General features: G+C 51.6%; 1 protein-coding gene across 4 annotated transcripts in view; it reads right to left on the bottom strand.

Annotated features, from left to right (window-relative positions):
* Positions 1 to 2,163: 2,163 nt before the first annotated feature.
* FLYWCH1 (FLYWCH-type zinc finger 1) overlaps positions 2,164 to 12,621 on the bottom strand; it is a 29,166-nt gene continuing 18,708 nt past the window's right edge. For all 4 annotated transcript variants that reach the window (XM_068523875.1, XM_068523874.1, XM_068523877.1 and 1 more), the window contains 4 exons: positions 11,711 to 11,974; positions 10,494 to 10,766; positions 9,255 to 9,327; positions 2,164 to 3,303 (listed from right to left, as the gene is read on the bottom strand). In XM_068523875.1, the coding sequence (XP_068379976.1) occupies positions 3,264 to 3,303; positions 9,255 to 9,327; positions 10,494 to 10,766; positions 11,711 to 11,974 (650 nt within the window). In that variant the 3' untranslated portion in view covers positions 2,164 to 3,263. The remainder of the gene's footprint in view (positions 3,304 to 9,254; positions 9,328 to 10,493; positions 10,767 to 11,710; positions 11,975 to 12,621) is intronic.

Below are 12,621 nucleotides of genomic sequence, written 5' to 3'. Positions count from 1 at the left end.
GGCAGGGTGGTGTTGAGGACGGCTCTGGGTTTCTACGTATGTGGTGGAGCCATCAGAGGAGAGGGATGATGGAGACACTCCCCTTCTCCACCTTTGCTGCTGGTGACCACGGGATATCCAGGGCCAAGGTCCTGGGGGCAGCTGGACACACAGGTTTGGTTGCAGAAGGGAGGGCAGAGCTGGGGCTGCAGATTGACAAACCGTGAACCCTGAAAATGGCTGGGCAGAAAAGGGCTGAGGTCCAGTCCCCAGAACACCAACCACCTTGCTTATCGGTTGGGTGGGGGCCAAGGAGCCCTCAAAGGAGGTGCAGAGAACCTGGGAGCCACCTTCAGGTCTGCAGGGATCAAGGAGGGGCGGTCAGTGCAGGAGATGAACTCTGAGCTGCACCCGCTGAATTTAGTGACAAGGAAGTCCTTGGTGCCACCCTGCAGGATCCATCTCGACGGAGGACCTGGGGACAGGAGGCTGGGCTGGGTGGGCAGAGGGAGCTGGGCCAGGAGAAGCGTTTCAGTGACGCTCATCTCACAACCCCAGGGACAGGACTGAGGGCTGGGGCCCCTAGAGCCAGCTGCTGGCCCATTTTTAAAATTTGAGTAACTTTTTGGCAGTCTCGCTGCTCCTTATGAACTTTTTATTTCAGATTTCATAATTGAGATGTTGTTGCGCCATCACCCAAAGGGACACAGAGATATATTAGCGGCTCCACGTGGTGCAGACATAATGAAACAGGGTTTATTGGGGGAACTAGCAGCGGAGTGGAAATAGGGAAGGGGGAGGGCAGGACCACGCCCAGCTGTCGCTGTCCACCAGGGGCCAGCTTCCAAGAGGGACTTGCCCCTGTGCACTTTGCTCTGTGACAAGGATAGGGCAGGGGACATCTCTCTGGCTCTGGAACCGCGGAGGAAGTGGCTGTATGATGGGGAGCCTCTGGGGCTCGGTGGTGGGAGGTGAGTGGCCATGGGGCTACCCAAGGCGACAGCAGTATCCAAATTCATGTCCATTGGGGAGTCCTCGGTCCGAGCAACATGGACCATCCACCTACCCTCTAAGGTCAAAGCAGGTACAGAGATGAGGATGAGTGGTTGGGCCCTGGTCAATGTGAGCATGGGGGCAGAGGGACAAGCCTGAGTCCTTCCTCTGACCCTGGGCCTGGAGCCCAGCCAAGGTGATGGGCATGGGACTTGAGACTGGGAGTCGCCCGCCCTGCGCCCCGTGGAAGCCCTACTGTGGCGGGTGGGAAACCAGTGACCCTGCAGGCGTTCGGGTGACATTGGCTGCTGGGACTCGGTGCTTCTCGCCGGGCACTTCAGGCCTGTGTGACGTTCCTCTTTGTGTGGAACTGAGCAGAGACCCAGCTGGTGCTGGCACAGACTTGACTGTCCTTTTAAGTTCAGGTGCCTTTCTATAAGTGTGGTCGCCTCCCGTGGATGTGCACATCTGTGGGTCTGGGATTGGGGTGCATCTGTTCCCACAGGGCTGTCTTTGGCCTTGGCCACGGGCAGTTCACTCTCTCCGGGCAGCGTGCTCCATGGCCAAAAGCACTGCCCGAAACATAGCCCCTGTGTTGCGTGTCCATTGCAGGCGGCCAGCAGCACGATGGGTCTCTTGGCAGGTGCCTGCCTCCTACCTGGGAGGTGGGCTATCACGTTGCTGGACCATCTTCATGACTGCTGGCCAGGCTGGTGGGTGAGGGCCCCATGGAGCCGGCAGTCGGGTCAAGAGATGGGACAGTAACCTGCCTGGGAAGGTAGCCAGGGTCTTGGGGGTCAAGGTTGCCCTGGCTTGGGGGTGCCAGTTCCACTTCAAGCTTGTCCCAGCTTATGAAAACAAGTCAGGGAGGACTTGGGATGAATCAGCAGAGGATCAAGGCCTCTCTTTCAGCTCCACGGGGGCTGGGGAATGGCCAGCAGAAGCTGCACTGTCCCCCCGTGGGCTGGGAGCAGACCCCTCAGCAACCTTTCCGAGGACTCCCACCCACTCCTAGTCCAGCGGGCACCTGGGTCAGGTGACCAGACGCTGCCCCAGGTGTGGAGGCTTCCCTCTGCCCAGCCAAACTCCATCACTTCCCACCACGTGGCACTGAGACATGTGGAGTATATGCCTTTCTGGTGGCCATCTGTTGCTGCAAAGGGCATGTGGACACACAGCAGCTCTACACAGTAAGATATAAAATCAGGTTTATTGCGGGAAATGTATAGGCAGAGGGACAGTGGGGGGGTGTCTGAGCTGTCACTGTCCCATGGCTGGACGGCAGGCTGCGTGGCCAGCTTGGCGGGAGGGAGCCTGCACCGTGTGCTCCCCGTGCAATTCAAGGAGCCCGCTGGGGAGGATGCGGCCCTGTTAGCAAGCAGCAGCCTCTGGAGTTCGTGGGGGACATGGGCCCACTGCTCCCTGCAGGCCGGCTCCCTGCCGTGCCATCAGACGGGAGAAGGGCTTGCGCCCGCTGTCATTGGGATCTGCCTCTCCTCCTGCATCAGGCGAACGTGGGCAACCCCGGTGGAGTTTGCCCAGCGCTGGCTTCCTGCAGCCGTCAGGCTGGCTTCCAGGGCCCGAACAACACCTGCCCAGGGGATCGTGGACACTGGGTTTAATTTAAGTTGGAAAACAGCAAAGGGAACTCTAACAGAGGGTGTAGCAAGGCCTCTGGTTTCGGCCTGCTCTGTTAATGGGACAGCCACACCCCGGCAGCAGATGGCCAAGGAGCACGAAGGCCCACCTGGCACCTGCCTGGAAAACACCTGGGGCGGCTGGAACTGCACGGGGCAGCTCAGCCTGAAGAAGCAGGAACTTCCCCAAACGTGCCCCACCTTCGTCTTGAAGTGGCCTCCACGATGATTTTCCACTTTGTGGAGCCGAAGCAGGACCACACCCAACAGGAAAGCCCTTGGCAAAGCCGTGGGCTCTGAAAACGGATGGGAATTTGCACCAGGGCAGGGGCAGGTGTCTTTGTGAACGATGCTTCCTTCCTCAGAGCTTTTGGTGGCCGTGGCCCTCCCCACGTCACTCCACGTCATACACAGCTGCGGGCCACCAGCTCCTGGGGCTCTTCTTTGTCGGCAGGGATACACCATCGAAGCATTCCTCCTGGGAGGCCTCTTGAGGAAATGTGAAGGCCGTGGATGCTTTGGAAGAGTGAAAGAGAGGTTTTGTCAAGCAAAATCTAGCCGGGTGGGAAATGCTGGGGTTCTGTGTGGACCTGGAGCATCCTTGACGCAGGCGGCACGTGAGGTTCCTCTGCTGAGTCCGGGAGGAGGCTGGCCTCATTGGGACTCGCTGTCCAGATGTGTACCTTCCACCTTCCTGATGACAAAGAAACACACATTCATGATATCCATGAAATCCAAACGTGGTGGAAAGAGATAATCAAGAAAGTTAAGGATTCCTGTAATCCCTTTCCCCTAGAGATCACCATCAACCAGATCATTTTTATACACACTCATATACATGCATCACAGCAGTTCCTTTAAAACGTGAGATTGGGAATTCCCTGGTGGTCCAGTGGTTAGGACTCCGAGCTTTCACTGCCAAGGGCGCGGGTTCAATCCCTGGTCGAGGAACTAAGATCCTACAGGCCATGCGGTGTGGCCAAAAAAAAAACATAAATAAATAACTTCATACCCTTTAGCTACACCCCCCCCCCAACATTCCTCACCCTAGGCAACCACTAATTTAATTTTTTTTTAAAATATTTATTTATTTATTTACTTTTGGCTGTGTCAGGTCTTAGTTGAGGCACGTGGGAGCTTTCGTTGTGGAGTGTGGGATCTTTCGTTGTGGAGTGTGGGCTCCTCGTTGCAGCGTGTGGGCTTCTCTCTAGTTGTGACACGCAGACTCCAGAGTGCGTGGGCTCTGCAGTTGCAGAGCGCGGGCTTAGTTGCGCCTCCGCGTGCGGGATCTTAGTTCCCTGACAAGGGATCAATCCTGCGTCCCCTGCATTGGAAGGTGGATTCTTAACCACTGGACCACCAGGGAAGTCCCTAATCTACTTTTTATCTCCATAGATTTGCCTACTCTGGACATTTCATAGAAATGGGATCATACAAGTTGTGGTCTTTTGTGTCTGGCTTCTTTCACTTATCATCACGTTTTTGAGGTTCATCCGTGTTGTAGTGTATGTCAGTTCTTCATTCCTTTTTATGGCCAAATAATATTTCATTGTATGAATGAACCAAGTTTTATTTATTCATTCAACCATTGATGGATATTTTGGGTTTTCACTTTTTGGCTATTATGTTTAATGTTGATATGAACATTGGTATACAGTTTTTATGGACACGTTTTCAATTCTCTTGGGTGTACAACTAGAAGTGGAATTACTGGGTGAACAAACACTCTATGTTTAACTTTTTTTTTTTTTGGCTGCATCACGCAGCATGCAGTTTCCCCGACCAGGGATTGAACCCTCACCTCCCGCACTGGAAGTGCGGAGTCCCAACCACTGGACTGCCATGGAAATCCCTATGTTTAACATTTTGAGGAACTGCCAGACTGTTTCCCAAAGTAGGTGTGCCATTTTACATTCCCACCAAGAAAGTATGAAGGTTCCAATTTCTCCACATCCTTGTAAACGCTTGTTATTGTCTGTCTTTTTGATTTAGCCATCCTAGTGGGTGTGAAGTGCTAGCTCATTGTAGTTTTTTGGTTTTTTTTTTTTTTTTTTTGGCTGCATTGGGTCTTCATTGCTGTGCACGGGCTTTCTCTAGTTGCGGTGAGCAGGGGCTACTGTTCGTTGCGGTGCGTGGGCTTCTCATTGTGGTGGCTTCTCTTGTTGCGGAGCATGGGCTTTAGGAGCGTGGGCTTCAGTAGTTGTGGCGCACGGGCTTAGTTGCTCCGAGGCATGTGGGATCCTCCCAGACCAGGGCTCGAATCCATGTCCCCTGCATTGGCAGGCGGATTCTTAACCACTGCACCACCAGGGAAGCCCCTCATTGTAGTTTTGATTTGCATTTCCTAAGGCTAATGACGTTGAACATCTTTAATTGTGCTTATTGGCCATTAGTATATCTTGAACTTCATAAAAGAAATAAAATCTTTGAAATAAAAACTGTCTATTCACATCCTTTGCCCACGTGTTAATTGGGTTATTTGTCTTTTTATTGTTGCGGTTTGCGAGATCTTAGTTCCCCGACCTGGCGTTGAACTGGGCCCTGGCAGTGAAAGCTCTGAGTCCGAACTGCTGGACTCCCAGGGAATTCCCTAAGAATTCTTTATATATTCTGGATACAAGTCCTCTATCAGATATGATTTGCAAATATTTTCTCTCATTATGTGGATTGTCTTTTCACTTTCTTGATGGTATCATTTGAAGCACTAAAGTTTGTTTTTTTTTTAATTTTTTAATTTTTGGCTGCGTTGGGTCCTCATTGTTGCGCGCGGGCTTTCTCTAGTTGCGGCAAGTGGGGGCTTCTCTTCATTGTGGTGCACAGGCTTGTCCTTGCAGTGGTTTCTCATGTTGTGGAGCACGGGCTCTAGGAGCGTGGGCTTCAGTAGTTGTGGCACGCGGGCTTCAGTAGTTGTAGCTTGCAGGCTCTGGAGAGCAGGCTCAGTAGTTGTGGCGCACGGGCTTAGTTGTTCCGTGGCATGTGGGATCTTCCCGGACCAGGGCTCGAACCCATGTCCCCTACATTAGCAGGCGGATTCTTAACCACTGTGCCACCAGGGAAGTCCTGAAGCACTGAAGTTTCTTAACTTTGATGAAATCCAGTTTATCTATTCTTTGGTTGTTATGACATGTGGAAGTGTTGTCTACCAGGGAAGCTTGCCTGAGACTAGGGATCCAGGGTTTTTATTGGGCGTCAGTCCTGTAGGCAGAGGGTACCTGGGTGAAGAACTACAGTCACTGAAATTCCAAAATCTCAAAGAAAAGCAAGTGTTCAGCAAAAAAATAGCTTTTTTTTGTACAAACAGGTAAGAGTGAGTAATTGTTATCACTTAGGGACAGTATCGGGGTCAAGTCCTGGAAGCATCCTTGACCTTGACCCTGGAAGCTAAGGGTCAGCCTTGCAAGCAGGTTGTTCTAAGGACGGAAGTTGCAGGCCTGCTGTGTTAAATCTGTTCTGTACACAAGCTGTATGATATTGATTTACAGCTGGGAAAGCAATCTTGCATTCCTGGCATAAGTCCCATTTGGTCATGGTGTATGATCCTTTTTTATGTTGCTGGATTCAGTTTGCTGGCATTTTGTTGAGAATTTTTGCTTCTATGTTCCTAAGAGATATTGCTCTATAGTTCTCTTTTTTAAATTAATTAACTAATTAATTTATATATTTTGGCTGTGCCAGGTCTCAGTTGCGGCACGTGGGCTCTTCACTGTGGCATGCATGCAGGATCTAGTTCCCCAACCAGGGATCGAACCCAGGGCCCCTGCACTAGGAGCATGGGGTCTTACTCACTGGACTACCAGGGAAGTCCCTAGTTTTCTTTTCTTGTGATGTCTTTGCTTGGTTTTTTTTTTTTTAATTTATTTATTTATTATTTTTTTTTAGCTGTGTTGGGTCTTCGTTTCTGTGCGAGGGCTTTCTCTAGTTGCAGCGAGCGGGGGCCACTCTTCATCGCGGTGCGCGGGTCTCACTGTCGTGGCCTCTCTTATTGCGGAGCACAAGCTCCAGACGCGCAGGCTCAGTAGTTGTGGCTCACGGGCTTAGTTGCTCCGCGGCATGTGGGATCTTCCCAGACCAGGGCTCGAACCTGTGTCCCCTGCATTGGCAGGCAGATTCTCAACCACTGAGCCACCAGGGAAGCCCCTTTGCTTGGTTTTGATAACAGGGTATTGCCGGCCTCACAGGATGAGTTGGGAAGTGTTCCCTCTTTTCTATTTTTGGGAAGAATATCTGAAGGATCTTCTTTAAATATATGGTAGAACTTGGGACTTCCCTGTTGGTCCAGTGGTTAAGACTCCATGCCTCCAATGCAGGGGGCTCGGGTTCGATCCCTGGTCAGGGAACTAGATCCCACATGCTGCGTGGCCAAAAAAAAAAAAAGAATATATATATATTATGTATATAAGTATGTAAATATATATTTATATATATTATATCTATAAATATATATTTTATATATATATATAACATATATATATGGTAGAACTCATCAATTAAGTCATCTAGGCCTAAGTGGGAATCTTAGTTCCCTGACCAGGGATCGAACTTGTGCACCCTGCAGCGGAAGCACAGAGTCTTAACTTGTGGGGAGTTTTAAAATGACTAATTCAATCTCTGTACTTGGTTTAAGTCTATTCAGATTTTCTATTTCTTCGTGAATCAGGTTTGGTAGCTTTCTAGGAATTTTTTCATTTCACCTAAGTTATCTAATTTGTTGGCATGCCATTGTTCACAGTATTTCCTTACAATTGGTTTTTCTGGTCTAGCTAAAGGTTTGTCAATTTTGTTGATCCTTTCAAAGAAACAACTTTTGATTTTGTTAGTTTTCTCTATTTTCTTTTTTTTTTAACATTAAAAAAAATATTTTATTTATTTATTGTATTCTTGCCTGCGTTGGGTCTTAGTTGCGGCACACAGGATCTTTGTTGTAGCACGTGGGATCTTTTGTTGCTGCGCATGGGCTCTCCGTTGCCACGCACGGGCATCTCTCTAGTTGTGGTGCGCGGGCTCCAGAGTGCATGGGCTCTGTAGTTTGCGGCATGTGGGCTGACTAGTTGAGGCGCGTGGGTTCAGTAGTTGTGGCACGCGGGCTTAGTTGCCCCGTGGCATGTGGGATCTTAGTTCCCCGACCAGGTATCGAACCCGTGTCCCCTGCATTAGAAGGCGGATTCTTTACCACGGGACCACCAGGGAAGTCCCTACTTTTCTATTCTCTATTCCATTAATTTCTATTCTAATAGCTATTATTTCCTTCCTTCTGCTTGCTTTAGGTTTACATTGTTCTTCTTTTTCTAGCATTCTTTTTCTAACATGTAAGTTTGAGTTATTGACTTGAGATCTTTATTTTTTTATTATTATTTTTAAAAATTTATTTATTTTATTTATTTTTGGCTGCGTTGGGTGTTCGTTGCTGCGTGCAGGCTTTCTCTAGTTGCGGTGAGCGGGGGCTACTCTTCCTTGCGGTGCACGGACTTCTCATTGCAGTGGCTTCTCTTGTTGCAGAGCACGGGCTCTAGGTGCGCGGTCTTCAGTAGTTGTGGCTCGCGGGCTCTACAGCGCAGGCTCAGTAGTTGTGGTGCACAGGCTTAGTTGCTCTGCAGCTTGTGGGATCTTGCTGGACCAGGGCTCGAACCCGTGTCCCCTGCATTGGCAGGCAGATTCATAACCACTGTGCCACCAGGGAAGCCCGAGATCTTTATTTTTAATTTTTATTAAAAAAAAATTTTTTTTTGGCTGCGCTACGCACCATGTGGGATCTTAGTTCCCTGACCAGGGATTGAACCTGTGCCCCCTGCAATGGAAGCACAGAGTCTTAACCACTGGACCACCAGGGAAGCCCCTCAAAGTATTTTCTAATTTCCCTTGTAATTTCTTTGAGTCACTGGTAATACTTATAAGTATGCTGTTTAACTTTCATGTATTTGTGAGTTTCCCCAATTTTTTTGTTATTGACTTCTAATTTCTTTCCACTGTGGTCAGACAACATACTTTGTATGATTTCAATCCTTTTAAATTTGTGGGGTCTGGGGACCTCCCTGGTGGTCCAGCTGTTAAGACTCTGCGCTCCCAATGCAGGGGGCCTGGGTTTGGTACACGGTCAGGGAACTAGATCCTGCATGCTGCAACAAAGATCCCCCATGCCGCAACTAAAGACCCAGTGCAACCAAATAAATAAATAAATAATTTAAAATAAATAAATAAATTTGTGAGGTCTGGTTTTATGGCCTAGATATGATCCATCCTGGGGACTGTCCCACATGTGCTTGAGAAGGACGTGAATTCTGCTTTAGGTGGTGGTCTCCTTCATGCTCTGCCTTCTCCCTTGGATTCCTTGGATCACTTGTTTTGGGGGGAGATAGCTGTCATGTTTGAGGGCACTCAAGCAGCCCTAAGGAAATGTCTACATGGTGAGGAACTGAGGCCTCCAGCCCACAGCCATGTGAGTGAACAGGCCATTTAGAAGCACTTCCTCCAGCCCCACTCAAGTTTTCAGATGGGTGTACCCCCACTGACATCTTTCCTTCAACCCTAGAACCACCCCGCCCAACCACTCCTGAAATCTTGACCCACAGACACTGTGACAGACAGTAAATATTTGTTGTTCTTAGTCACTAAGTTTTGTGTAATTTGTGATTCTGGTAATACAGTTACCCATAGCTCTGTTGGCTTTCAGGAGCACAAGTCTCGAAGCACAGTTGAACTTCAGGCAGAAGTTTTGTCTTTTCTGAGGGAAAAACATTGAAAACATGGATTAATAATTCTTTTCTTGTTGAAGCTGCCAGAGGCAAAGGCACACCTCCCGGAACGATGACCTCAAGGCCTTGAGGATGAAGAAAACCAGGTGGAATGACTCTGATTGGGGGAGTCACTGGGGGAATTCTGGTTTTCTGATGCCCAAAACTACCTATGCCTGGTAAAATAAGCTGCTGGAGATCCTGAGTCAGTCTTCACCTTGTCACCAAAAAGACTGGGAGGCAACAATCTCAAAGATGGCACGCCCTTCACCCCGACAAAGGCAAACCACAGCGCCTCCTCCTTGGTTAAGCTGAACAGTGGCTTTCTCATGGAAAAAAAATTTTTTTTAAAACAGAAATCAAGTTTCTTTTGTTTGTTTGATACAACTTGGATTCATTCCCGTATTCTATAAGATGTGGCCTTTAATATTTCCATGAATTAATATGAGACACATAATGCTTTCTAAAGACTGGTTTTACTAGAAAAATGGTACAGATGAACCGGTTTGCAGGGCAGAAATAGAGACACAGAGGTAGAGAACGTATGGACACCAAGGTGGGGGAAGTGGCGGGGGGCGGTGTGTGGTGGTGTGATGAATTGGGAGATTGGGATTGACATATACACACTAACATGTATAAAATAGATAACTTATAAGAACCTGCTGTATAAAAAATAAATTAAATTAAATAAAAAAATTTTAAAAAAAGACTGGTTTTACATTCTGTTTATCTGAAGGGAACCCATTTTCAGTTTGATACAGTTAATTATTTGCAAAACTACGTGTGTGTGTGCGTGCACGGGAGCACTCATGCTTGTGTGTGCACACACATTAGTATATTCTTCTAGGGCGGTCTATATTTTTTCATCAGATTTTCAAAAGATACTACCATCCATAAAAAGTTAAGACCTCTTAGTATAAAAGAGAGGAGAAAAACGGCAGTTAGAAGGGGAGTTGGTTTTAAGGATGGGACCGATTTAGGTGTGTTTCTAGGTTCAGGAGAAGGAGCCAGTAGAGAGGAGGGGTAGAAGACTGGAAAGGCAGGAAGGCCAGGGAACAAAGGTCCCCAGACAGTGCCTGTTCCCTGAGGTGTCTGAACCTCGGGCTGGCAGAGACCAAGATACCCACAGCTCTCTCGTCCCCACTCCTGTCTGTACCTGGGTCCTCCTGCTGGGCTGTGCTGGGGAGCCGCTCCCGCTGCCTCAGGGCCTCCAGGCCCGCCAGGTCAGGCAGGTGGCAGTGGCTGCGCATGACGGTCACCCGCTGGCCCTGGGTGATGGCCCGGCTGCGGCAGCCCATGCGGGCCTGGTCCCGGCACATCCAGTACACCTTCTCCCCGGCCGCCTTCTCCTTCCTGTAGAGGAAGGACTCGTACACCAGGAACCTGCCCCCGAGAGAGGTCCTCAGGAACTCCAGGGGCTGGAGGGTTTCTGGAAGGAACATGACGTGTGAGTGGGGTGCCTGGGCCGGGCCTTGGAAGCAGGGGACAGAGCCTGGGTGCCAGGGACGGAGACTGCTTCCTTTGTCCCACCAGCCAGCTCCAGCCAGGAAACTGCAGACCCCCCAACCCCCACAGGTCCCACTTTGGTCCCTGCCCCCCACCCCAGCCTGTGCTGCAGGGCCCTGGGGACTGAAGCTCAGGCCACCACGGCCCTGATGCCCTGGAGTGCAGACTGGCTGTCTGATGGCTGTAGTGTTATCGGGGAGGCTGGCCCCGCAGCCGCCCAAACACTGAGCTTTCCTGCAGGCCTCTCCTGACCCTGCTCGGCCTCCATGCTGGCTGGCAAGCAAGCACCCCAGGGCAGGGGCTGGGCTGAACTGGAATACTCTGGAAGGGCCATGGTTGGTCTGGACAGTGCACTAGGGGCCTCCCGGCTCCCTGCCCACCCTCCCCTCGGCCAGCTGGCAACCAATCAAATTCTCCCTTTTGAGACTTTTAAGAATCTGAACTGAAAGCTCCTGACATGTTGGGGTTGGGGTGGCCCGAAGGCACTGGCAGGGGTGGGGAGGGAGAGGGGAGACAGAGGGTCCCCCAGGTCCAGGAGCACTGCCCCACAAATGGGTGCCGAGCACTTCCTGCAGCTGCCAGTAATGCCACTGCAGCCCCTTGCCCCGTTTTCTCCAGCGGTCTGAGTGGGTTTCTCGAATGACAGCCCATCCCAGATGAGGACCAGTGCCATTAGTGCGGAGTCCAGATGTGGCCCCTGCCCTAAGGGAGCCCACAGCCCGGGAGGACAGACACCACTGGACATGGGCCACAGGAGGAATGTCCCAGCAGGCAGCCTCCAGCCTGTGTTCTGAGCTGTCCCCAGGGGCTGCTGGGCCAGCAGGAAGACCAGGGCCCGGCCCCTGCCCGCCTGCCTCTCACCCACACCTGAGCCTTCCCTCTGGGCCGGGCTGGGGAGCTGCTCCCGCTGCCGCAGGGCCTCCAGGCCCCCCAGGTCGGGCGGGTGGCAGTGTCTGCGCATCACCATGACCCGCTGGCCCTGGGTGATGGCTCGGCTGCGGCAGCCCATGCGGGCCTGGTCCCGGCACGTCCAGTACACCTTCTCCCCGGCCGCCTTCTCCCGCCTGTAGAGGAAGGACTCATACACCAGGAAGCTGCCCCCCAGAGGGGTCCTCAGGAACTCAGGGCCTCCTGGGGAGAAATGGGAGAGGGGGTCGGGGGAGGGAGAGCCTGGAGCCAGGCCTGGAGCCGAGGAACGAGGGGGGCCGGGGCCCCGTTCTCAGAGCCTAGAGCAGCATGGCTCCTGGCATGAGACCCACGGACCCCACCCCACGCTGCATCTACCTCCTCAAGCCCAGGACACAGGCCCCCCATCCCCCAGACTCAGCCTAGCCTGAGCTCCCAGGACTCCTTTCCCAAGCCTGGGAGAGAAGGGAGGTGGGAGACTGGTGAGGTGGAGGTCGCTGAAGGCAGAGCCCGTCTCCCCTACCTCGCGGCGCCTGCAGGAAGGCGGCGTCTTATCCAAGGTGTCGGCAATGGGATGGCACAAGGGCCTCTCGCCCCTGCTAAGTTGGAGGAATTAGTGGACAGGCCCTATGGGGGATAGGCAACCAGGAGCGAAATGGGAGTTGTGTGCAGCCCCTTGTGTGTGGTGGGCGGTGGGGCTGTAGAAGGGTCCACTCCCCCAGGGAGCCAGGCTGGGTGGGCTTTGACCTGAGGGCAGGAGGGGAGGCAGGGAGTGGCCCAGGCCACTGTCCTGACATGTTGAGAGGGGGGACCTAGAAGGTGGCCACACCCTTCTGCTCCGAGGACTCCCTTCCCGCCGTCCAGGCACCAGG

Source organism: Eschrichtius robustus, chromosome 16, assembly GCF_028021215.1.
Source record: "Eschrichtius robustus isolate mEscRob2 chromosome 16, mEscRob2.pri, whole genome shotgun sequence".
NCBI lineage: Eukaryota > Metazoa > Chordata > Mammalia > Artiodactyla > Eschrichtiidae > Eschrichtius > Eschrichtius robustus.
This window is presented reverse-complemented; position numbering and strand designations above follow the sequence as displayed.